This window comes from Coptis chinensis, chromosome 6 (genome assembly GCF_015680905.1).
Source record: "Coptis chinensis isolate HL-2020 chromosome 6, ASM1568090v1, whole genome shotgun sequence".
NCBI lineage: Eukaryota > Viridiplantae > Streptophyta > Magnoliopsida > Ranunculales > Ranunculaceae > Coptis > Coptis chinensis.
The window spans coordinates 14,493,205-14,518,268 of NC_141461.1; the positions used below are offsets into that span (position 1 = coordinate 14,493,205).

The following is a 25,064-nucleotide window of genomic DNA, read 5'->3' on the forward strand; positions in this document are numbered from 1 at the left end:
GTAGAGATATATGAGACTGTAAATATCATAGATATTTTGATGATTTCAATGATATTTTGTGTAGATAATAATTTTATTTAATATTTACCATTATATTTAAAATAAATACAAAAGATATATCAAGAAATATCTATAAATTTATGATATTTGTCGATATTTTGGATATATCTATGATATTTGTATGTGAAACAATGTAAAATATTTCAAAAAGAATATATCCACCATACATATCAAGAAATTGAGTATCGATAAATACGTATATATCTGACCTGATATTTTATAATATGAACAAATCATTAAGTATACCCCATCACCAAAATGGTTCAAATTTTGATGTGACTATGTCACTATGGTGGTGTAGCCGTGTAGGTATGCACATCAAATAGTAGGCGACAAGTGTGCCTGACTCTCAGGCCCAAGCCCAAGCCCAAGTACACCCACTCCCTTCGTTCACTATCAGAAATTTTACAGAATCTGAATAAATCTTCGAGAGAGAGAGAGAGAGAGAGATGGCTAACCAGGGAGCAAAGAAAAGAAAAGAAGAAAACAGTAAACACATGGCAAAGCTTCTTCGCATCATAATCATCTGCAATGTAATTTTTCTCCCCTTTTATTTTCTATTACTATTATCTTAAATTTTAATTTAATTCAATAATTTTTGTTGTTGTTTTGGCAGGTTATATATGTATTAGTGAGAATGATAGTATTCCATTCAAGTGTCACATGGAAACATTGGTTTGGACTTATTGTAACATCAGTGGCATATGCAATTCCGTATCAACAACTAGCTAATATGGCAAAACCAGCTTATGGTGATGATGGAGATCTTATTGATGGTGGATTCGATATGAGTACTGGTGGCGTCTGTGGGTATGTCTTGTTTCTCATATTTATATTTCACAAAGTGATTGTCTTTCATATTAGTGGGCATGTTAAAAGACTTACAATATCTACCTGCATATGTAGGAAACTGGATTATGACTATTATTTAGTTATAGTGATTAAAAAGAAAGCGTTGCTTTACAACTCCGTATCACCATATTCCACCCCATTAATTGTAGGTACCTCCAGTGTCAATAAAAATTTAGTAAAAGAAACCAACAAGTTTGAATACTCATTTATAAGAATTTTACCTCTGCTTCAAGTGCATCTTCAAGTAGATTGGTGCTTAGGCATGTCAAACAACTAGGCTTGTTTGTGGGCCTAACTCATAAAATTTTTAAGGTGATTGCTTAACAACACTAAGAGTCTAATTTTCAAATGTTGATATGGCAATGCACATAAAATACTGATGAAGAGTGTAAAATTCGGAAAACAAGAAAAGCAATGGAATATGATAGAAGAAAATTTTGTGTCTGCGTACACATTCATTCAAACATGCATGTACACTATGTAATATTATCTGCGGTTTTAGTTTACTGATAGAGGTTACTAAACTAGTAGTGGAACAGAAAGTAACAATTAGAATTTGGAAAGTAGTGAACGAAGTTAAAGAGAGTACTTCGTACTCACTTGAGTCACTTCTCTAGGATTATCTTCTAATTGAAATTGGTATTCTATTTTTTCGGTTAAATATATTAGTGAGTTAAAATTGTAAACCAACAAACAAAATACATATTTTCCATACATGTAAAAACCCATTACACAAATCTGTTTCCTGTACATGGAAACCTGTTTCCCAAAACATTTCTCCTGTGGATTGCACTTGTATCCCTAACGGCTATCCATGGTTCGTCAACAGAACAGTATTAGTTATTCAGTTCCAACGGCCAATGATAATGGTAAAGCGGCAATCTTACGTTTTGTCGAAAACGATTTATGAGACAAAATCCTAGAAGGCTAGACTAGACATAGTGCACATCTAGTGGCTCAAAATTCAGAAGTATACTATGATATTGGAGATGCGTGTTCACCTTGTAAGTTTTTTTTTCTTTTCCTTCCCTCGTAAATCAAAGGTGAACTCATTGAATTGAGATGTCCACTGTATGATCTAGATCTAAGCGATACTTGATTGTCTATGTGTTTCCCTCAGTCACTAGCATAAGATGTAAAATTTGAGGTTAAACAGTTGACAGGCTAATGTCTGTAACTTGGTTGGCTGTTTGAAGCAAGCACTTAATTGCATACGTTCTCAGTGATAAGCCACTCCCGTTCTCTGTACAAAATGGCCTCACACGCTGCCTTCTCGCAAATTGATCTTTCATTTTCGCTACTACAAATGTAATTCACGTCTGGTGGGAGTATGGGAGATGCTTAAAAGGAAGACAGTTCATTATTTCCGGACTTGGATGTGATTTGCCAGATTGATTGCGACAATTCTAACTCTGCGGGAGGTTTATATAACATATATCCAAGGCCTTTGTTCGGACGAGAGCTCTTAATAAAAGATAACGAGGCTGCAACTCAAACAGCACATGGATGTCATTGCTGCAGCCTTTTCTTCGTTTTTCCAAAACATGTTACTCATTCTATTTGGAGTTGTTGCATGGTACATAACTTCGAAAGAGATGCTCTATTACAGTCTTTGGCATTTAACCATGTTAGGAGTACATTTTGGGGAAGAGAAAGCTCAATCACTTTAAATTTTCATAGTGCACCCGCCTGCGTTTTTAGGATGACTTACTAACAATATAACCTATGTTACAATTCTAAACACCTTGGACAAAAGTGTTACTATGTCCCATATCTCTTATAATTCTAAAACACCTTGGACATTAGCGACATGTATACAGGCATTTTGCACTGAAAGGTTCTCAGAGTTGTACTTGATATAATACTATTTACACACTTTTGCTGATTAGACCTACAAAGAATGTTGTTGGACAAAAACTAGAAATCCTGCCAGAGGAAATGAGAACTAATCAAATATTGATGTTGAAATCTGTATCCTGTATCAACATTGAAACATTGTTATAGATGTAGTATTATGCTTGCTATACTGAATCGTCAACTCTGGATTCATGTTATCCTCTTTTCACGAGCTTACACACTTCTTCACGGTTGTTATTGTTTTTGGATGCACTTAATTGAGGTATTAAGGGTAACTAGAGATTGCTTCTCACGTGAATAATCCAGGAATTACTTACTTTCTTTGATATGCCATGTTTGTGTCCAATCTAGAACCAAGTGAAAGGACAAGAAGAATCCCAATCAGTGGGAATTGGGAGATTGTGTCTAGAGTTAGGGTCCCTTATTGTGCTTTTGTTGGGATGGTCATTTCGCATCTGTAATCTATTACATGTCGGGAGTCAGATATATCTCATCAATATGACCAATTTTCCCTTTTTCCTGGAGGTGGTTTATACCACTTCTGTTTTTGAAAAAGACGTGTAAATCACAGTGTGCCTTACTTTTATTTGTTAATTTGGTCCTTTTTCATAACTGTATGGGCCCTAGGGAGACTTTGTGCTGAGGATCCCTTTTTGTCTTCCCCTACCTCCTTAAAGATGGATATATGAACCTGCCTCACTAGGTCATTCCTAGTCCTTCTAATCTATTATTGATAGTTCTGTTCCCATACAAGTAATAACAGATCTTTAACTGATTGAATTGAAAGGTTAATTTATAATAGAATGTCATCATTACTGTCCCAACCTCTTTTTTCTGGAAGAATGCCATGTGATTCAGAATGGATCTGCAATCTAAAACCAGGATAGGCAACTAAGGTTGCTTCTGTTGTTATTAGAACCTTTTAAAATCAATTCTGTCTGTTTTATTTTCTTTTCGTTTACTCAATTTCCAATTATGCTCCAAAATTGAATGTGTCTATTATAATTGATTACACACTGTGATAAAAGGGTGTAATCGTTTTCTTGTGTTGGTTTTGCTGGGACAGTGCCTCTTGATTCAGAACTAATCTGAGGTTGAACCAAGATAGGCAACAATCCAACAAGGGAGGATTGCTATATTTTAGGACCCCTTGAAAAAAAAATTATCGGTTTTCTTTTTATTTTACTCTTTTACCCAGATTTTATTGCTCAGCACTAGAAATTGTTTTATTGTAGTTCACGGTTCCTTTTTCTTGCAGTTATTTACATGATGTGATCTACATTACAAGCTTCGTTCAGCTTATGTCCATCTTATCTGGCAAATTTTGGTACACATACTTAGTGGTAAAACTCCCTCAGCTCAGTTTCTTGTAAACATATGTAGTACATGACATTATTGTTTACTTGTGCATATGTTGTAGTTGGATTTGATCCAACTATAAATTGCGGTAAATCACAATCATATCAGAGTCTAGAATGTGAAATAATATTAATTGTAAGGGGCAGATATCACCAAAGGTGCCTTCTTGATGGACATACTTCTTGGTCGGCTCATGCATAGGATATCTCCTGAAATCTAGTTTTCAATGGCTTTTGGAAGGAGTAGGACCCTTAGTCAAGTGACCCATTGAACGACTTCAGTCGTGTTCAGATGCCAGAAACTATTTAGATTTACCAAATAACCTACTTCGACGGCTTCTTTATTTTCCTTTTCAAAACCGTTTTCTACATTCATTTAAATAATATCATCTAAGTGGGACGGATCAAACTACTGGTCTGACTCTCTTGACATGCGGGTAAGTATGTCACACTGCGCTTCTCTGTTGCATGTTGTCTATTAGCTGGTTATTGTTGGGGTATAATCTGCATTTACATTTCTCAGACTATAAATTTGCCATCAATAGACATTCTTTGTTGTTATAGGGAGCCAGGGAGGTATGTTGCATACTTAATGTAGTGCGCTCTTTTTGAAACTGTAGAACATCAACTTAGTTTCTATTGTAGTTTATGGCAAGAGTATGGACTTGGGAGGTCGGAATGCGATGTCAGTTTAGGAATCTAACTTGATCGGTGTTGTTCAGATTCCAGCATTTGGCGCATACAAAATTTCTGGTCTGCTGAAAGGTTTTTTGTCTCATGGTTCAGAGGTAACATTTGTTAGTCATTTTCTTTTAGAACCTACAGCATGCCTGCGTTGTGATTCACCATTCTATATCCCACTCCTCTTATTATGTGGTACAGGGAGAGATGGAGGATGAAAAAAGTCGGAAGAAAAGGGAAAAGATGGAAAAGAAGGCTTCAAGACCTAAATTCATGAAGTCAAGAAAGTAGCGCATAGGAAAATTTAAACTTGTTGGGGCTTGAAACCCTCTGATGCAATGAATGTCCGGTCAAGTATGAAGAAATATGTAATACCACAACGAACTATAAGAAACATAATGTGACGTTGCTATTTCAGCCCCCAATTTATGCAAATCAAGTTCCTTCAGGTGTTCTTAATTGGAATAGATATTCAACTTTATATTCTATGAACAAACCGTTAATTCACTGCAATGTTTGCTAGTTTTTGTTGGATTTTATTTTGCCTTTTGTATTTACTTGTCCGGTTCAGCTGCATTTTGCTAAACTAAAAATTAGTCCAATTTACCACTTTAGGAGCAAAGAACAGTGCTCCGTGGCTATCTACTTGTAATTGAAAACAGGTAGCCGTGCCCGTGATACAGGTAGGTAATACCGTAATAGGTTAGGTGTTATTTACAACTTCAGAACCATATTATTTATTGCATTTTTAGGTGGACTAGCGATTCTAGTGATATTCTGGCGTTCTGCGTTGAAGTGCTAAATGGGCTTTTGTAAATTTGTAACTACCAGAAACACTGTAATTGTGTTCAGTCATCAGTGTACTGTTGAGGTGGGGTGGCATGTGTGCAACTCGTACATTTGCGTTGCCTAGTTGCATTCCTATTTGTATGGTGAAATAGTCATTTGCTCTTCATATCACTGTTCCAGACAGGGACGGAGCTACAGCAGGACAGGGGCCAGAGCCGCTAACATTCAAATTACTACATATATATATTACTATTTAACATAAATATTACCAATCATATATTGTTAAGTTTGATTTAAAACAATTTTCTTAATTTCTTAAAATCCTGGTTCTGTCCGTGGACTGGATTGAACTTCATTGATTCCCAAGGAGGAGAAGGGAGCAACAAACAACTGGGCCAGTATAAACAAAGTCGATTTGCCAAAAGTATAGAAAGCTGTCAAAAGATGTCTTGAAGCCTCCGCAGTAAACTTTGAACATGCTGTCAACCAAAATGCTGTGTTAGCCGTAGGGCTTCAATCTGTCATATCCACAAAGAAAATCTTAGAGCAATTTACATAACAGTAACTTGTGTGAATACTAGTATGAAAGACTAAAGCATATATTAAAAATTTATGTACCAAATCAAGACTCATACCCCATCTTTGTCTAACTTCACATCTGGTAGTCGCAAAGGCTTGAGCCACATAGGCTTGGGCAAATCATATTGCACGGTACACGACTCTATAGACCATAGCACCTAGCACCTCGTCAACCTTTTTCTGTACAGGTTTGCATATCTTTCTGCCTTTTCCAATCCATGTGACACCACTTCTCACCCTCCAACACATAATTCATTCAATTTATACATCACCTTGTCACCATTTTTGGCATGTGTGGCTCTTGTTGGGATAGCCTCGATTAGTACAGTGGACCTCCCACTTAAGAGTTGCATCGTTGTTTATGGTTGTTGTACACAACTCTAACCACTTTTCGAATGGAAAGCCAGCTACCAAAGGTCGATTTGGTTCAATTGGCCCTTTTGTATTAGCCAAATTGTTCCAAACATGTGGACACAAAGGATAAGGATCATCTTTTTCTGCCATGCCAAGCCGGCTTGAATTTGGAGTGCTTCAACTGTCATGCCCTCTATTGCTTGCATGGAGAATGCAAGTATCTCATCCATCGTATATGGTTCCTTAGGTACATACCTAATATCAGATGACATCCACTTTTTCCTTAATGCATTCATCACAGTAGCCATGGTTTTTACTGTTTCAACAGTACGAGCCGGACTTGAATGAGAATCTTCTTTGTTCCTTCCTCGAATCACTACCGAAGCAATACCTTCATAAGCAATCTGTTGTGTCGTTCTGCCATTCAATTCAGTATTGGGCATTATAGAAAGTATATCAGAGCTCAACTGTTCAGTCCCAACAGATGCCATCATCCCAAAGACACTAAAACCACTCAGCGTCATCCAGATATGGAATAACAAATGGTTTTGAGAGCTGCTTTGGAGTTTCTTTTCTTGATACCTCTGCAGTGAAAAGATTCATCATGGTTAAGTAGCCTCCGTCTTTTGTTGGAACCACACAGCCCAACCCGTTCCCAAGGTCTGCATTGTCTTGAGCTCCTTCCCATTTCATAGATGAAACATCTTGCTTATCAACTTTAGTTTTCCACCTAAAACGTTTCTCCAATCGCTTAAGAGGGTTTGGAAAATATTCTTCTTTGAAGCTGAAAGGATTCCGGGTATCTTTAAGGTCTGCCAGAAAAACATTGGACTCTTCCTCCTCTGCATTGTCTTGAGCTCCTTCTCATTTCATTGATAAAACATGTTGCTGATCACTCACTCCTCCCTGGAGCCTCTTAAGATACTTGATTGCTACACTTTCTTCTTCTGCATCTAACCGATCAATCTTTGGTTGTGTAGGTTCTTCAGCAAGATTCAAACCATTTTGTTCCCATATTTCCCATGTCTTTGAGGGAGTTACAAACTTTGGAGTGTGAATATGAAATATATTTTTTGAGGATAGTGAGAGCCTACGGACGAATGAAGACAAAGAATTCCCACCTTTTAGTACCTCAGGTTCATTACTTATCAACTGACATTCTAATCTCAAAACTACTAATCCTCCTTTAGCATTTCCAGAGAGGGAAAAAGTTGTGTCCTGTTGCAGCGTCCCTCCCAAGCTTTTTGCTATACAATCCTGAACCAGATGAGCCAATTCCACCTTAAGTTTTCCAATTTGAAGCTTATGAGGATAAGCATGCACAACAACTTGTAATGGGTGTGCTACGAATTGTGTCTGCATACCAGCCCCAGTAGTATGGAAATACACACGACATTTTCTAGACAAAGTCTGATTGAAATCCGCCACACCTTGCAAAAGGCAAACCTGTTTCGTCTAAACTGCTCCAGGCTTGATTCCTTCCTTCCTAACACAAACAGAAAGATAACGCCTATCCATTGATGAAGGAAGACCTTGGATGGTAACAACTTCAACACGAACAACACATGTCAACTTACGAATTCTCCGTGAAAACGACTTCGATCTCAGAATACCTTGGATGTAACTGGAACTAGAACTAGAACTAGGCGCTTTGACTCGGTCTTTCTCCTCCAAAAACATTAGATCAGCCTCCTCAACCATTGGATCAGTCCAAGACACTCCAGACATAATTAAACGAGTGAATGTTGTTTTGGTTTTCGATAAAGAAAAGTGGCCGGTGTTATGAAGAGCCCTAAAAAGCTTTAAGAGGGCGGTATATATAATTAGAAACTCCCTAGTTTCAATTAGAAAGTTGCCGAATTCAGCGTTTTAACCTAAACTTTCTTTAAAAAAGGGTACCGAAATGTTGCGAGGGTAAATAGGTGTTCTCTGTCTTCTTCATCACTTACATCTTCCACATCATTTTTTATTGTTTCAGAAGACATGTTTACTCACAATTGAATTTTGAAACATATCATCAATTCATATTTTTTGTTTTTATGACTCAATTATGGTTATGGACCAAAGGTAGAGTCAAAAATTTCTAACTACTGATCTATTACTTAGATATTCAACCTTATATTCGGTGAACAAAACGTTAATTCACTGCAATGTTTGCTAGTTTTTGTTGGATTTTATTTTGCCTTGTGTATTTACTTGTCCGGTTCAGCTGCCCATTTTGCTAAACTAAAAATTAGCCCACTTTAGGAGCAAAGGAACAGTGCTCCGTGACTATCTACTTATAATTGAAAACACGCGCATGTTACAGGCAAGTAATAGGTTAGGTGTTCTTTACAACTTGTATTCAATTATTATTGATATTCCGGCCGTTCTGCGTTCAAGTTGGCTAAAGTGCTAAATGGGCTTTTGTAAATTTGTAAACTACCAGAAACACTGTTGAGGTGGGGTGGCATGTGTACAACTCGTACATTTGCGTTGCCTGGTTGCATTCCTATTTGTGTCAAACATAACTGCAGTAGGCACTTGTTGGTCATAGAAAACAGAAGCACACGTTTTCCCCCAATATTATTGGCGCCAATTTGCAAGCCCTAATTTTGACACAGAAATCCCTCCTTTGAAACTCATTCATAAGGGAGACTTAACCGAGGTACCCCTTTAAACTTTCTTTTCATTTTTTATATTTCTCAACATTGTATAATAACTAACATTTTCCCCAAATATATGTAATATTTAATAAAAGTAAAACTATTGGCAGTAAGAAATGGAAGAACGAAGAGAAAGAATACGAGCAAGAGATAGGCAAAGAAGAGCAGAAATGACAGAAGATGAAAGACGATGGTACAGAGAAAGAAGAAGAGCTCGCGATAGACAACGGAGAGAGAGAATGACTGATGAGCAAAGAGTTGAACAAAGAGGAAGGGAAACGAAAAGAGAATTGACTGAACTTGAGAAGGTACTGCTTAAAGAACGAAGGCGAGCTCGTGATAGACAAAGGAGACAGAGTATGACTGATGAAGAAAGAGCTCGACAGAGAGAACGTACTCGTATGTCTCAATACAGAAAAAGAATAAATTTAAGCAAAGAGCAACTCGAGAAACAAAAGGAACAAAGGGCTATTGCTATGCGTCGCCGGAGAATCAATGCCGCATCAAAAGAGTTGATTACTACCGTAGCCAATCCTGGTAGTTATCTTTACAGTTTCATGTAATATAATATCAAATAGTTATTTATAGAAAAGTTTAAGAAAATCTCTATATTAACAGCTGTTTTGGTCCTTTTCATAGCATTGAGTATGCGCTTATCTTACGTGAGGAGACAAGCTCGATTGGTTGTTCATAAAAATGAAGGTAATGTGTTAGCTCTCTTCAAATACTTAATAAGAGTATGTAGTGATTTATCAGGAAAGGAAGGGTCGTAAAGTTACTTGTGGCTTACTGTATCTCAAATCAGTTATAAAAGTGTTACATAAAAAATTTGCCAATGCGTGTTAATTTATCGTTTTGTTCATGTAAGTCTTTTTAAGTTAGCTTTCTGTAAATTGATAGTTCTGTTGGTGTTTGTTTCTTAGATCACAAAATTATCCGTCTGATTCACATGAAGCGTCAAGCTCGAGCCATGAATGCTGACATGCCATATTTGTCAAAACAGTGCTAAAGATAACATATGCGAGATCAAAGAAAAGGATGATCATTTAAGCCCTCTTTGGGGTATACATCTCATGGCTGACCAGTAGTAGTTTCTTACTGTGTCCAATGCGTGCTTTTAGTCTATCATATCTCTTTAGGGCATAGTGTTCGGACAGGATAAGGTAATTTACATCTAACTTGAATCTGATGTCGTACCTTATGATGCATACAGTAATCTGCCATACCTTATATCTACTTGACCACATATTTTATTGTGAAGCAGTTAGTTTCAGTGATATTTCTAGTGTAATCAACGTTATTGGTAGAATGTCAGTTCTTAATTTATGCCCCTTTAACAACTTTCCTGACTCTATTTATGCTTGTTTGGATGGTATGACAATATGACATAACAAATTACAATATGAAATAAGCTGATTATCAGCTTTCACTTTTTGGTGTAACATCTTTGTGTAGAGCCTTCAAGCACGAGTATAAAATCATGAAAATTCTAGACCCTAAACTTGAATCCTATGCATATGTGCAATCACAACATTCAAATTTAAGTGTCAACATCTTTAGCCTAGGTTTCCTTATGGCTGTTGGTATGGACAACATCGGCACAGCTGCACAGGGATATATGTAGGCATGATCATATGCTCTGTAAACACTTTTGATTTCCAAATTAGATGGTGATAAACTGATAACTGAATCCTAAATTTTTTGAGATATCAGTTTTGTGGGGGATGTGTACAACATACTGTTAAAGTTTCAACCTTAGTGGAAGTGCTAGGTAGACGCTCAGCTCAACCCCTTTTTTTTCCCCCTCCCTAAACGGGGTAATATTTGCATAGCACTGGTACATGAACGCTTATATTCTGTCTAGGCAGGCATTCATCCTTTCTGTTTTCTCTTCTGCCTCCATCCCCCACACACCCCGGTAATAGGCAGGCATTTATCCCGTTGTATTGTTTTCTGTCATGAATAGTTTGTTAATCATCTCAACATTGTTAACCTTTTCTGTTCTTTGTTTGCCTGTACCCAGTTGGTATGCATATATCTAGAACAAATCATTGACGACAAATTTTACTTATTTAAGGCTCTCACAATTTTTCTAATCACGAGAAGAACCGAAGGAGGGTGTCCTGAGAGTCGAGATAATAGTGGGACCTGATGGAATTTTCCTACCAAGTGCATTGCTGTTGGTTAATATGTGGCCGCTTTATCATGACCTTATCTTTCTTTGTATGGAAGATGAGGTTCCAGTGAGTTTCCCACTAAACAATGAAAAAATTGCCAATAGGAATCAACAGATGGAGCCTATTTATGGGGATACTTTTTCTTTCATTTGGAAGACTTTAATGATAATTTAGAGTTAGATCATTGTAATGACTGGGCCAAGAGAAAATATTTCTGATTGAGATTGTAGATTCTGACTAAAGCTGCTCTGAGATTTGGTTTCTGAGTACTCTATGCAGGACTGGGTTGCAACTTTTCTTGTGGCACAATGTCTAGTAGTCTTGGAAAGGATTTTTATGTAAAGCCTGATCGATGTTGTACTGTCTGTCGCACCTGAATACTTGCGCAAGCTAGATTAAATCTAGGAATTAGCCTGTGTTGGTTTCCCTTTTTGTTCCATGAATTGTAATTGGATGTTGAAATACATTTTAGTGGTTTGAATTTAAAATTCTAGCCAATTTTTGTGTTGGATGTTTGTTGATTATAATGTAACTTAATGTTCATGAGAGTTTCGTATTATCCATCTTAGTACATTGAGTTTGTGTGTAGAAGATCTGGTGAGTTATTTGGTGAGCGGCTTCATTTTATTCTGGCTGGCGGCCTTCTTGTTCCATTGCCTCAAAATACTCCTCATTATTTTCCTTCGTCGTTTATCACAACAGAGACAGAAAAAAAAATGAGTTTTAGGGTTGGTTTTCTTCAAAAGTCTTTATTCGCTTATCCAAATTCTGCAAACTTTGCTGGTAGTATTGCTATTTCGTACTAGATGGCTTTGCGAAACGTAGGATCTGGAAACGGCAATGATGCCTTGCGTAGGTCTGAGATGCCTTGCGTAGGTCTGAGATGCCTAAGATGATAACCAAGATCAAGGCAGTGGAAATAGCATCAGGACAAAGGTGGCTAATATGGTTGATATTGCAAAAGCATTGGCCAGGCCTGCTTCTTATACAACAAAGTTCCTTGGCGTTGAACTTGGAACCCAAACAAAGTTTAATGAGAAGACTGGTGTGTCTCTTGTGAATGGTGCTCATGAAACTGCTAAGCTGGCAGAACTTCTTGAGACCTTCATAAAGAAGTACGTGCAGTGCTATCGATGTGGCCATGTGGGAATTCTCGGACTAAATTAATCATCGTGAAGACGACCCTGATGCCCCAACTCAAATGTGCTGCCTGTAAATATGTGTATGTTGTGGACAAATGGGACAGACTTACTCCCTTCATACTTGCGAACCCTCCTGAGAAGAGATCCGAGATTTTTTTTTTTGTTTTTTTTTATGGTGAAATCCTAGATTAAAACGGCAAGGAGAATAGCTAGGGAGGAACGACTGTTGCTAGGGAGCGCTGGTGCTGAGATGCTGAGAAAATAAGAAATGGCTGTCATCGTGATGATGATGTGGATGATGCTGCTGATGACAATTTTGATCTTCAGTGCCAAATCCATACTTCTGCTCAAGCGACTCATCTGCGTCTTCAAGAAGAGCTGAGCGCTGGAATAGCTGAATTTGGTTATGCTGTCACCAATGAGCAAGAGAATGAGAAGACAATGCAGTGGAGATAGCCTTGTTTGTGAAAGCACTATAGACGACATATTGGCGGAAGCGTTAGTAGTGCAGTGGTATGAAAAAGGTTTAGCAGGAGCAAACAAGACACGTTTAGAGTGGCTCCAGAGGGCGCCGTCCGAGTCAAAATACCCCGTTGGTTTTTGTAATACAGATCTACAATTCGTTAAGTTGGTCTGCTTCGTAAGATTATACTAACGAGTTGACGAGTATAATACTTCAACTTGTCTATCCACAAAAAACAACAGTTGGATCTAACACTTCCAGTCCCCAGTATGCAATCCCTATATTTGTACACAGATTATAGTGAAAGCAGAACTATATTATTAGATCTAGATTGCTTCAAGACTCAGGGTATTGCCAAGAAGAGTTCTCTCCTGGGACTAGATCATGATTCATGCGTACATACCACTAAGACACGTTTAAAATTTCAAATCACATAGGTACCGACCATGAAAGCAAATATCAGAAGAAATCTCTCGTCACATCAATATGCGCCAAACTGAGGTAACATATAAGATCGATGTCAATGTGCGCCAAAGTCATCGTACAACCAAGTTGAGGTATTTAGTTTCAGAAAATCTGTTGTGTTAAATGTATGGGAGTATGGGGTAGTGGGTAATACTTGTTGTAAGTAGGTTGTGGTCATTATGTGTTTAGTATGTAGTTTAGTAGTAGTTGCAAATTAGTATGCAAGTCTTATAAATAGTTGTAACTATGGACTGAATTAGGGATGAGATCGAAGAATATTATTGTAGTTTGCATTTGTGTGTAGATTAAGAGGTCAAAGGCTCCTCAAGCCTTAATAGTATGTGTTTTCAATACAATTATTTCAAGATTGTATCAAAATCTGATTCAGGCAAGACGAACCGCCACTATGCCAAAGATCCAATCGTTTCTAGTAATTGAATAAGAAATCAGGGATCTCTTTATCTCTCTCTACAAAAGCCAAAATCTATTACAAAATTATTATTTATTTATTTATTTCGGTTTAATTAAGTTTGAATCCTTACTGCTAATATGAACAATATATCCATACGAAAATTTTAAAGTAAACATCAAGCAAGTAGGGAAGATATTCAATTTCTCTTTTGAGACGAATGTGATTTGATCGATTGATCCTACCAATCAAAACAACAAGGCTTCGTTCGCAATTGATCTTTTATTAGGGCTTGCCCCAAAATTGAAGGTTGCCTATCCATAATTCCGTATTTTCACAATTTCACATTTTCCTTTGGAATAAACTGTAGAAAGTTGTGATCGTTTTTTCGTGTATAGGCTTTGACTTGTGCCCGGTATATAGTGTGTATAGGGCGACTGACGCGCTCTAAGGCTTTCGAGATGTTGGTAGTGATAGACCGATTTGTGCCTCCTCTTGCCCTAGGGGCATGACCTGCGCCCAGTGTTTCTCAAGCCCACCGAATTGTATTGTTTCCTATTTTGTAAACTCTATATAAACAATTGTAAGATCTTTAAAATTCAATCAAGAAAATATACACTTAATTGAATTAAATCCTCTTGTTCTACATGGTATCAGAGCCAAACCATTGAAATCCGCTGCATTGAATCCTTGAATCTTAAACCCCTCTCACAAAGTTTTTATTTTTTATTTTCTTCAAAACCCTAAATCGGTTTTTACTGCAATGGCTGCACCTGACAACAATTCTTCAAGCATCATTCATCACCACTACACCCCCCAAGACAACTCAACGTTCCCAAAAATTGTTCCATTAGATGAGTCCAACTATACCATCTGGGCTCCTCTCATGCGGATGCGGATTGGAGCAAGGGGAAAGCTTGGGTATTTGACTGGCGCAAAGGTTGAACCGCTTATGAATTCGTCTGAATATGAAGTTTGGGCAATAGATAATGAAAAGGTAAAAAGCTGGCTTATTGATTCTATGGATATTTCTCTTATGAACCGTTATATTCGTCTTCCTACTGCAAAAGATATTTGGGAGGCTGTGGAGAAGACCTTCTATGATGACTTTAATGAAACTCGAATTTTTGAATTGAATACGAAGTGTTTTGAAGCGAAGCAGAATGGGAGACTTATTCCTTCCTATTACAACAAATTGGTAGCTATGTTCCAGGAAATTGATCAAAGGGTGACCTCCCAGAATAACAGTGTTGAAGCTGTAGTCCATGAAACGTCCATGATGTCCAGAATGCATGTTCATATGTTTTTACGTGGCCTAGATCAGGAGTATGATCAGGTGCGTGGAGAGATTTTTCGGAAAGAACCTAAATTTTCCTTAGAACAAAGCTATGCTTACATTCGTAAGGTACAGTATGAGAAACAGGCTATGGGGCGCTCTGTATTAACTGAATCATCTGTCTTAGCTGTTCATAGCAAGACAACTCCTCCAGTTTTCTCTAGTCCTCCACGCCATCCTAAAGGTAAATCAAATCCTTGGGCAGATAAAAAATGCGGTGTTTGCAGAGACTTAGGTCATAGCAAGGAGAGATGTTATGAAGTGATTGGTTATCCTAATTGGTGGGACTTCTCGAAGAGGCCACGAAAGAATTTAAGCAAGGCCGCCATTGCTAATGTTGTGAATGGAGAGAATGCTTCGGCTAGTGTCGTATGCAAATCGTATGAATGGTAAGGTTATTTCGAATAATACATGGATAATTGATTCAGGTGCATCTGACCATATGACAAATGACCCTAACCTTGTGAAAAATCTTAGACCTTCACCTCAGACCGCTGTTTCTACTGCTGATGGTACTCCAACTCTGGTTAGCGGAGAAGGGTTTATTGAGTTATCTAACACCCTCACTCTTGAATCTGTCTTAGTTGTTCCATCCCTTGCTTATAACCTATTGTCTGTTTGTCAAATTATCCTCGCACTTGCATGTACTGTGACATTCTATCCATCTTTCTGTGTTTTTCAGGACATTCTGACTCGACAGATTCTTGGTTATGGTGTTAGAAAGGGGAAATTGTACTACCTGGACTTGACAGAAATTGGCGAGCAACAAAAGAATTTTCTGGGGCAAGCTAATCAGGTTAATAGGGTTGAGAATGCAAAAGAAGTTGTGTGGTTATGACATCGTAGGTTAGGTCATCTATCTTTTAGTTACTTGAAGAGGTTGCAACCTCAGTTATTTTCAGTTGTTAGTGAGTTTGAGTTTCATTGTGACATTTGTGAACTAGCCAAGAGCCACCGTATTTCTTATTCACCAAGTTTTAATAGATGTCCTGTTCCTTTTATGAAAATTCATTCTAATGTTTGGGGTCCTGCCAAAGTTTCTTCATTTTCTAGAGCTAGATGTTATATGACTTTTATTGATGATTGCACTCGCATGACGTGGGTGTCATTACTGAAAAACAAAAGTGATGTATATGGGATGTTTACTGATTTTTACAAAATGGTGGCGACGCAGTATCAACAATCTATCAGGGTCTTTCAGTCTGATAATGGTGGAGAATTTGTGAATGGCCTCATATCTGAATTTTGCAAAAGAATTGGAATTCGTCATCAAACCTCCAATTCTGGTACCCAACAAAATGGTTTAGCCGAATGGAAGAACAGGCAATTGTTGGAGGTTGTTCGTGCTTCCCTGTTTGGCATGAATGTACCTCGATCCTATTGGGGTGAAGCAGTGAAATCAGCAGCCTATGTTATCAACCGTACTCCCTCTCGGGTAATTGAGTTCCAGAATCCTTATCATAAACTCTATACACTTTTGTCCATCCCATCTATGCCTAACTTGGAGCCTCGGGTGTTTGGATGTACAACTTATGTTCATATCCCACAACCAGAAAGAAGTAAACTTGATCCTCGTGCGAAGAAGTGTATTTTTGTGGGTTATGCTGAGTTTCAGAAGGGGTATGTATAGGTGTTATGATCCGATTAATGCCAAGATGTATATATCTCTTGATGTCTCATTCCATGAATCAGACCCGTATTACTCAGGGGGAGTTTCCCAGTCTTCCCTTCAGGGGGAGAGTGGCGGTGAAGGGAATCATGATGTCTTTGAAGAATTGGAATACTTGGAGGAACGATTTGAAGTTCCTCCTGAAGCAGAAATTGATCATGTAACAATAGAGACAGAAGCACATGATTCGGATGTATCTGAAACTGTAGTACACGACATTTCCCCTTTTACATCAATAATTGAAGATCTCGATCAGAATGCTCCGTCTCAGGTCCTCCTATAACCTTTAATGAGTATGTTGGGGTAGAAAGTCTTGAACCTAGACAATCACAAAGAGCTAGTAAGGGAGTTCCTAAGAAACAATATGAACCAGACATCAAAGCCAATGCTAAATACCCTATAGCTAACTCTATGTCTAACCATAGCCTTTCTGAGACCCATGCACTTGTCATAAATCAATTATCTACTGTATCTATTCCTAGTAACGTGCAGGATGCTTTGAAAGATTCAAAATGGAAAAAAGCAATGAATGAAGAATTTGATGCCCTTCAAAAGAATGTAACATGGGAGGTAGTTGATATCCTTGTTGGAATGAAGATTGTTGGATGTCGTTGGGTGTTTACTGTGAAGCTTAATGCAGATGGAACTATTGATAGATATAAAAATGAGATTGGTTGCCAAAGGGATACACTGCAGTTATGGAATTGATTCTGAGGAGACTTTCGCTTTTGTAGCAAAATCAATACTGATCCGGATTTTAATTTCACTTTGCAAACAAATAGAGATTGGCCCTTGCACCAGCTTGATGTGAAGAATGCATTTCTGAATGAGAACTTGGAGGAGGAAGTATACATGGATATGCCTCCAGGTGTGAAGAACCATCCCAAAGATGTTGGGAAGGTGTGTAAACTGAAGAAGGCTTTGTATGGCCTGAAAGCAGTCTCCAAGAGCTTGGTTTGGAAGACTTACACAGTCAATGAAGTTTTTGGGTACAAACAGAGCAATTCTGACCATACCTTCTTTATCAAACACAAGGATGGTAAGATTACAGCCCTAATTATGTATGTTGATGATATGATCGTTACAGGAGATGATCCGAAGGAAATAAATGAATTGCAGAAGTATTTGTCAAAGGAATTTGAAATGAAGGATCTAGGACAACTGAAATATTTTCTGGGTATTGAAGTTGCAAGGTCTAAAAAGGGGATTTCACTCTCACAGAGGAAGTATGTCCTTGATTTGCTCGCTGAAACCGGGATGCTGGATTGCAAACCAATGGAGACACCCATTGAGATGAATCACGGACTCGCCATTCATTCTGACCAAGTTCCTACTGATAAAAGCAGGTATCAGCGTCTTGTAGGAAGGTTAATCTATCTATCTCATACTAGACCTGATATTGCTTATGCTGTGAGTGTGGTTAGTCAATTTATGCATTGTCCTAGTGAAGAACATATGGATGCAGTCTTTCGCATCCTGAAGTATTTGAAAAAAGCACATGGCAAAGGGTTACTATTTGGAAAGTATGATGCATTGGATGTTGTTGGATACACAGATGTAGATTGGGCTGGCGATAAAACTGATAGACGGTCTACATCAGGATATTTCACTTTTGTCGGTGGAAATCTTGTCACTTGGCGTAGTAAGAAGCAGAAAGTTGTTGCCAGATCGAGTGCAGAAGATGAATTTCGAGGTATGGCACAGGGAGTATGTGAATTGTTATGGATTCGTACTGTCTTGATGGAATTGGGATTCGAACTTCAAAAGCCTATGGATTTACATTGTGATAATAAAGCCGCCATTCAAATTGCACATAATCCAGTTCAGCATGATAGGACAAAGCATGTGGAGGTTGATCGACATTTTATTAAAGAAAATCTTGACAGGAAAGTTATTCATTTTCCATTTGTAGCCTCTGAGGAGCAATTAGCTAATGTTCTTACCAAAGGTGTATCCCACAAAGTGTTTGACAGCTCAGTTGACAAGTTGGGCATGATTGACATCTATGCACCAACTTGAGGGGGAGTGTAGAAAGTTGTATTCTTCTTTCTGTGTATAGGGCGTGACCTGCGCCCAGGTATAGTGTGTATAGAGCGCGACCTGCGCCTAAGGCTTTCGAGATGTCCAGTAGTGATAGCGCGATTGCGCCCTCCTCTAGCCTAGCCAGGACGCGACCTACACCCCGTGTTTCTCAAGCCCACCGAATTGTATTGTTTCCTATTTTGTAAACTCTATATAAACAATTATAAGATCTTTAGAATTCAATCAAGAAAATATACACTGAATTGAATTAAATCCTCTGGTTCTACATAAACAGTCATTAATCAAGCATCGACTTTTGATCTAACGGATAGCTTTCCACGATGTGTATTTCAGATTAAAGTGGATTAACAACATGTGTCCTAATCTTAAATTCATCATCCTTCTCATTCACCTATTACTTACCACCACCACCCCGCAATTTCTAACAATTAACCACCTTCTCCTCCCACACACTCAATAGTCAACAGAGATCAAACTTATTGTCCAAGTCAACTTAAACACTACTACATGCATAATGCATTACTTATAATTTTAAATTTTAAAAATAAATAAAAAATTAGTAGTCAAAATTCCAATTCTAAATAAAAAAATGGGTAGGAAAATAGTACATATCTTCTATCTAACAAAACATAACGGTGTGGGTGTTGGGTTTATACCAATGCCAATCGATTCCCCCACTACACAAATAACTTGTATTTGAACACAATTCAACCCCAGACAAATTCTAAATATCAACTACAACCTATACTAACATGCCCAACTCGCTAAACAACTATTAAGAACAGATAATAATGAAAAGCAGAATTAAACGCATACCACAACAAAAAGATATACCGTGGTTCGGCCAATGGTGCCTACTTCCACAAGTGCTTGTCTTTATATAAAGTGGGAAGGAAGATTACAATCTCTCCTTTCAGTCTCTCACCTTACTAGATCACTCTTATCTATTTACAGGATTGTATCTCTGTAAAGGTTATCTCTCAATCTTGATAGCTTTCAAGATTGGGTTTTCTCTCTCTGGTTGCTTGCTTGCATTAGTCCTTTTTTTCTCTCAGTTTTCCAAAACCTTGATTTTGTTTTTATATGAAAAAACAAATTTCGCGTTTACTGTAGCAAAGCCCACAAAAATAGTCTTGGGCGCTGGTCGCACCTCGGGCAAGAGCAATCTGAGTGCGGGTCGCATTATCAGTACTGGAAGTGTTCTGCGGCATGGGCGCGGGTCGTGCCTTGGCCAAGGCCAATCTGGGCGCAGGTCGCGCTCTGACATCTCCACGCAGAATGAACTTCTTCTCTCCTCCTCATGTGAGGGATAAAGCCAACAATCTCCCCCTCCCGAACAGTGAGGGGGGATACCTCCATGCAATTTTCAAATTAACAGGAGGAATGTGCTGCCATTCTGGCAATAGCACAACAAACATCAAACTTACCTTTTGGTAAGACTTTGGTCATCATATCCGACCCGTTCTTGTCGGTATGGATTTTCTCGATACACAAATGCTTGTCTTCGAGTACTTCTCTAATCCAATGATAACGCACGTGTATGTGCTTTGATCTAGAATGAAAACTCGGATTCTTGCTCAAATGGATGGCGCTCTAACTGTCACATAGAATTACAAACTGTTTCTGCTTTAGCCCTAGTTCGTCGAAGAACCTCTTCATCCATAACAACTCTTTGCAACACTCAGTGGCTGCAATATACTCGGCTTCTGTAGTGGAGAGGGCAACACACTTTTGCAACTTTGATTGCCAAGACACTGCTCCCCCTGCAAAAGTAACCAGATAACCGGAGGTGGACTTCATCAAGTCAACATCACCTGCCATGTCTGCATCAGTGTAGCCTTCAAGTAAGGGCTTACTTCCACCAAAGCACAAACACGATTTGGAAGTGCCCTTAAGATATCTCAATATCCACTTAACACCTTCTCAATGTTCCTTACCCGGATTTGACAGAAATCGGCTTGCAACGCCCACGGCAAAAGCTATATCCGGTCGTGTACACACCATTGCGTACATCAAGCTGCCCACTGCGGATGCATAAGGAATCTTTTCCATCTGACTCTGCTCATGCTCACCCTTTGGACACATCTCTTTGGTCATGTGGAACTGGCCACCAAGCGGACAACTGACTGGCTTCGCTTGATCCATGTTGAATCTCTTCAACACCTTCTCAATGTAGCTTTCTTAAGAAAGCCACAATTTCCCACTCTTTCTGTCACGAGTGTCCACATCCCAAGTATCTGCTTTGCTTAACCTAAATCCTTCATCTCAAAGGACTTAATCAAGTCTTTCTTCAGCTTGGATATCTTGTTGATGTTTTGGCCAACTATCAACATATCATCCACATACAACAATAGCACTATGAAATCCCCATCTGGAAATCTCTGAACAAACACACAATGATCGGAAGCAGACTTCTTGTATCCTTGCTTCGCCATAAAGGAATCAAACTTTATGTACCACTGCCTCGGTGCTTGCTTCAACCTATACAAGCTCTTTATCAACTTGCATACTAGGTGCTCCTTGCCTTTGACCTCAAACCCCTCTGGCTGGTCCATGTAGACATCTTCCTCAAGGTCTCCATGAAAAAAAATTGTCTTAACATCTAGGTGCTCAACCTCTAGGTTCATACTTGCGGTCATACCCAATACCACCCGGATAGATGTCATCTTCACTACAGGAGAGAAAATCTCATCAAAGTCAATCATTTTCCTTTGACCGAATCCCTTCACAACAAGGCGAGCTTTGTGCCTTGGGTGAGGATTGTTCTTCTCATGCTTGACTTTGTATATCCACTTATTCTTGAGAATTTTTCATCCTTGCGGTTTCTTAACTAACTTATAAGTATGATTCTTATGCAAAGAATCCATCTCGTCATGCATGACCTTCAACCACTTCTCCTTGTCTGTACCCTCAAGTGCCTCTTGATAGTACATAGGTTCTCCACCATCTGATAGTAGCACGTACGTATGTGGTGGATACCTGGTTGAAGCTAGTCTCTCTATGTCTGACCTCCTTGCCCAATCTACTGGTGCCTCAGGAGGATGCACTTCTGCTTGCTCTGGTGGTGGTTCATGCATCTCATCTGCATTTTCTATACCAATAGGTTCTATCCCATCATGAGCAATAAGATTCTCATCATGAGCTTCAGGATCATGGTTCTCTGCATTCTCAATGCCTTCTGCACGTTCCACAGTAGGAACTTTTGGTTCTGAATCGACAAGATCATTGGTGAAACCCTGTAGCTTCTCACCCTCCTCAAAGTCTGCTATGGTTTGGTCTCCCAGGAACACAACATCTCGACTTCGGATTACCTTCTTGTTAATCGGATCATAGAGTTTGTAACCAAACTTTTCATCTCCATAACCTAGAAAAATGCAACCGCTTGGCTTTGTCATCAAGCTTGGATCTCTCATCCGCCCGGAATATGTACAAATGCCCCGCACCCAAATACCCTCAAGTATCCATAATCAACATCTCGCGACCATACTCTCTGCGGATAGTCACTATTCAGAGGCTTTGACGGCGATAGGTTGATCACATGCATGGCTGTACGCATTGCTTCTACCCAGTAGCTTCTAGGTAGCTTAGAGTGAGATAGCATGCATCTCATCCTCTCTACAATGGTATGGTTCATCCTCTCTGCTATTCCATTCTGTTGCGGTGTCTTGGGAACGGTCTGCTCATGACGAATCCCATGACTCTGGCAATACTCTTCAAATGGCCCAATGTACTTGCCCCCATTATCTGAGCGAATACACTTCAACAACTTCCCAGTCTCTCTTTCCACCATGCTATGGAATTTCTCAAATCGCCAAGTACTTCATCCTTGGTCTTCAGACTATAGGCCCATATCTTTCTTGACGTATCATCAATGAATGTTAAGAAGTACAAAGCTCCCTGGTAGGACTTTACTCTCATAGGACCACATAAATCAGTGTGTACTAGTTCAAGGACATTTCCTTTCTGTGAGACGGGAATCTTTGGAAAGACACCCTGTGTTGCTTTCCTACCAAACAGTGAGTACATGTATTTGTAGGAACCATTATTTCAGAACGACTATTTCTACAAACCACGAACACCACGCGCAGCGGAATCAATGGGTGTCCAAGATTTGTGAGAGGAAACATACCTTTGAGAATCGATTTAGATAACTCTGAGAATCAAAGCTTTATCAAATCCGAAATCAACCCCTTGATCTTCTGTTTTATTCCTTTATAATAGATTGGACGTTGTGTGGACAACGATTTACCAATCCCTTCTTTCTCACAAAGCTAGATCCAATTTTGGATCTATCTTTCCTTGCCTCTTTTTCTAATATAGTGAATAGTGAATTTTGGCCAGAGAGAAAGTATTCTATTTATAGGCTACAATAGGGACCATGAGGAGAAATAAGGGTTGGGCCACCTGATGGGCTTGGGCTTCCCATGTTCGCCCCGAACACACGACCCAAGTCCGTCAACAAATGGTTTATTCCACTAAAGGCCATTGTTGCACTACCACCCTAATCCCAAATTACGTGTCAGTGTTTATGGGCTCCATATTATATGCTCGTTGATCTCCCCATGTTTAAGATATCGAATGTCCGTTGATTAAGTCAAATTACTGACAACTACATTAATCAACTTCTTATGTCCTTGAGTAGTACCACTCAACCTCATTGTCATGTCAGAATAAATCCACCTGCAGGGTTTACATGACAATCTTTTTGAGCTTTTCAAGGGGATATCATCAACCCGACTTCTTGCGGGACACAGATTCCTTCTATAATCAACATCACACATTACATACAATGTCATTACCCAATCCATCGAGTTTGTTGATTCACAAATGAATCTCACTCATTGATGATTTAAAGTAATGTACAATGCACGTAAGTGCCCGTTATTATATCCGGATTAGGAGGACAAGCATCCATAATAACAGAGGTGTTCGTTCTCTTATATAGTCAGTATAAAGAGAAACAACCTCACTTGGTCCTGTTCAATACACACAAAATGTACTAGTGTAATCCTATAGTCAAGATAGACTAATACCAGATTATACTACAACCGTACCAATGGTTTGTCCAAATCCATCTAGGTTGTGAACGATTATTTATACTTTATAAGGTATTGATGATATGATCTTTTGTGTGTCCACACAATATCATCTACAACATAAAGTATTAGACACATACATATAACTAATAACATATATAATATGCATAACATTTGCCCATATGATTCTCATTCAAAATATAAATAATTAGAGTTAATACAAAAGTAATACTTTTAGTATATAACCTTATTAGTATTTAAATGTGTACCTTTGATGTCTGGCAAGGCCTTTTGCTTAGCAAGAACTTCCATCCCTTTTATGCCCATGTGACATAGTCTCTTGTGCCACAGTTCGAAGGAAGCTTCTTCTTCTGCCGCATTCACTTCTGCTTTACACAAACTAGCCTATGTTTTGTAAAGAGAGCAAGTTTTCTTTTCTCTGGCTGCTACAATGGAACCTCTGTTCAGTTTCCATGCCCCGTTACCAAACGAGTTTACAAAGCCATCGTCATCTAATTTCCCAGCCGAAATTAGGCTTAACCGTATGTCAGGGACATATCTTACATCCTTGAGTGTCAAGGTGTAGCTGACATTGGTTTCTACATGAACATCACCAATGCCTATAATCTTCGAGACGCCACTGTTACCCATCCTCACTTTACTATATTCACCACAACTGTAGGTAGTGAAGAATCCCCTGTGCGGTGTGACGTGATAGGATGCTACTGTATCTATCACCCACTCTGTATCCTGACATGAGGTACTAAGACAGCACACACCACAATCTGATACAATTCCCACTAGATCGTCGACTAGTGCAGTAGTATCTCTGCCTATGTTTCCGTTCCTCTGCACCATGTCTTCATGTACATAGTTATTCTTCTCATCCCTCTTCAGTGTTCTGCACTCATATCTGAAGTGGCCCTTGGTGGCACAATAGTAATATTGCCTCTGTCTTAGGAGTTCTAGCTTCACCCCTAGATTTACTTCTGTCATCACCTCTAGAACGAGATGTTTTTCTACTTTTACCTCTCCCCCGTTTCTCTGTGAAAAGGATCTCTGAGTGAGAGGAGCTGCCTTTTAAACTCTTTCTAGTCTCCTCATTCAACAAAGACGTGGTAGCCATCTCCATGGTAACAATTCCATCCT

The 25,064-nt window shown here is 38.8% G+C and overlaps 3 protein-coding genes across 10 annotated transcripts; all 3 read left to right on the forward strand.

Annotated features, from left to right (window-relative positions):
- Positions 1-373: 373 nt before the first annotated feature.
- On the forward strand, positions 374-5,321 carry LOC147491633 (uncharacterized). The gene is made up of 5 exons (XM_086566042.1): positions 374-593; positions 677-870; positions 4,028-4,112; positions 4,850-4,915; positions 5,010-5,321. The coding sequence occupies exons 1-5, from the start codon at positions 510-512 to the stop codon at positions 5,097-5,099; spliced, it is 519 nt and encodes a 172-aa protein (XP_086422168.1). The 5' UTR covers positions 374-509; the 3' UTR covers positions 5,100-5,321.
- A 3,706-nt stretch (positions 5,322-9,027) lies between these two features.
- On the forward strand, positions 9,028-11,900 carry LOC147491634 (uncharacterized). 8 transcript variants are annotated; one of them, XR_015199472.1, is made up of 5 exons: positions 9,050-9,177; positions 9,271-9,712; positions 9,815-9,877; positions 10,099-10,338; positions 11,199-11,900. XR_015199472.1 is itself a non-coding variant. In XM_086567543.1 (4 exons), the coding sequence occupies exons 2-4, from the start codon at positions 9,292-9,294 to the stop codon at positions 10,182-10,184; spliced, it is 570 nt and encodes a 189-aa protein (XP_086423669.1). In that variant the 5' UTR covers positions 9,028-9,177; positions 9,286-9,291; the 3' UTR covers positions 10,185-11,900. The 8 variants fall into 8 exon arrangements, 2 of the variants coding, with proteins under 2 accessions (XP_086423669.1, XP_086423670.1); XR_015199474.1 differs by having other exon boundaries at positions 11,253-11,900; XR_015199476.1 differs by having other exon boundaries at positions 11,632-11,900.
- Positions 11,901-14,594: 2,694 nt separating this feature from the next.
- On the forward strand, positions 14,595-15,560 carry LOC147491635 (uncharacterized). The gene has a single exon (XM_086567294.1). It carries the CDS (start codon positions 14,595-14,597, stop codon positions 15,558-15,560), a length of 966 nt encoding a protein of 321 aa, XP_086423420.1.
- Positions 15,561-25,064: the final 9,504 nt, after the last annotated feature.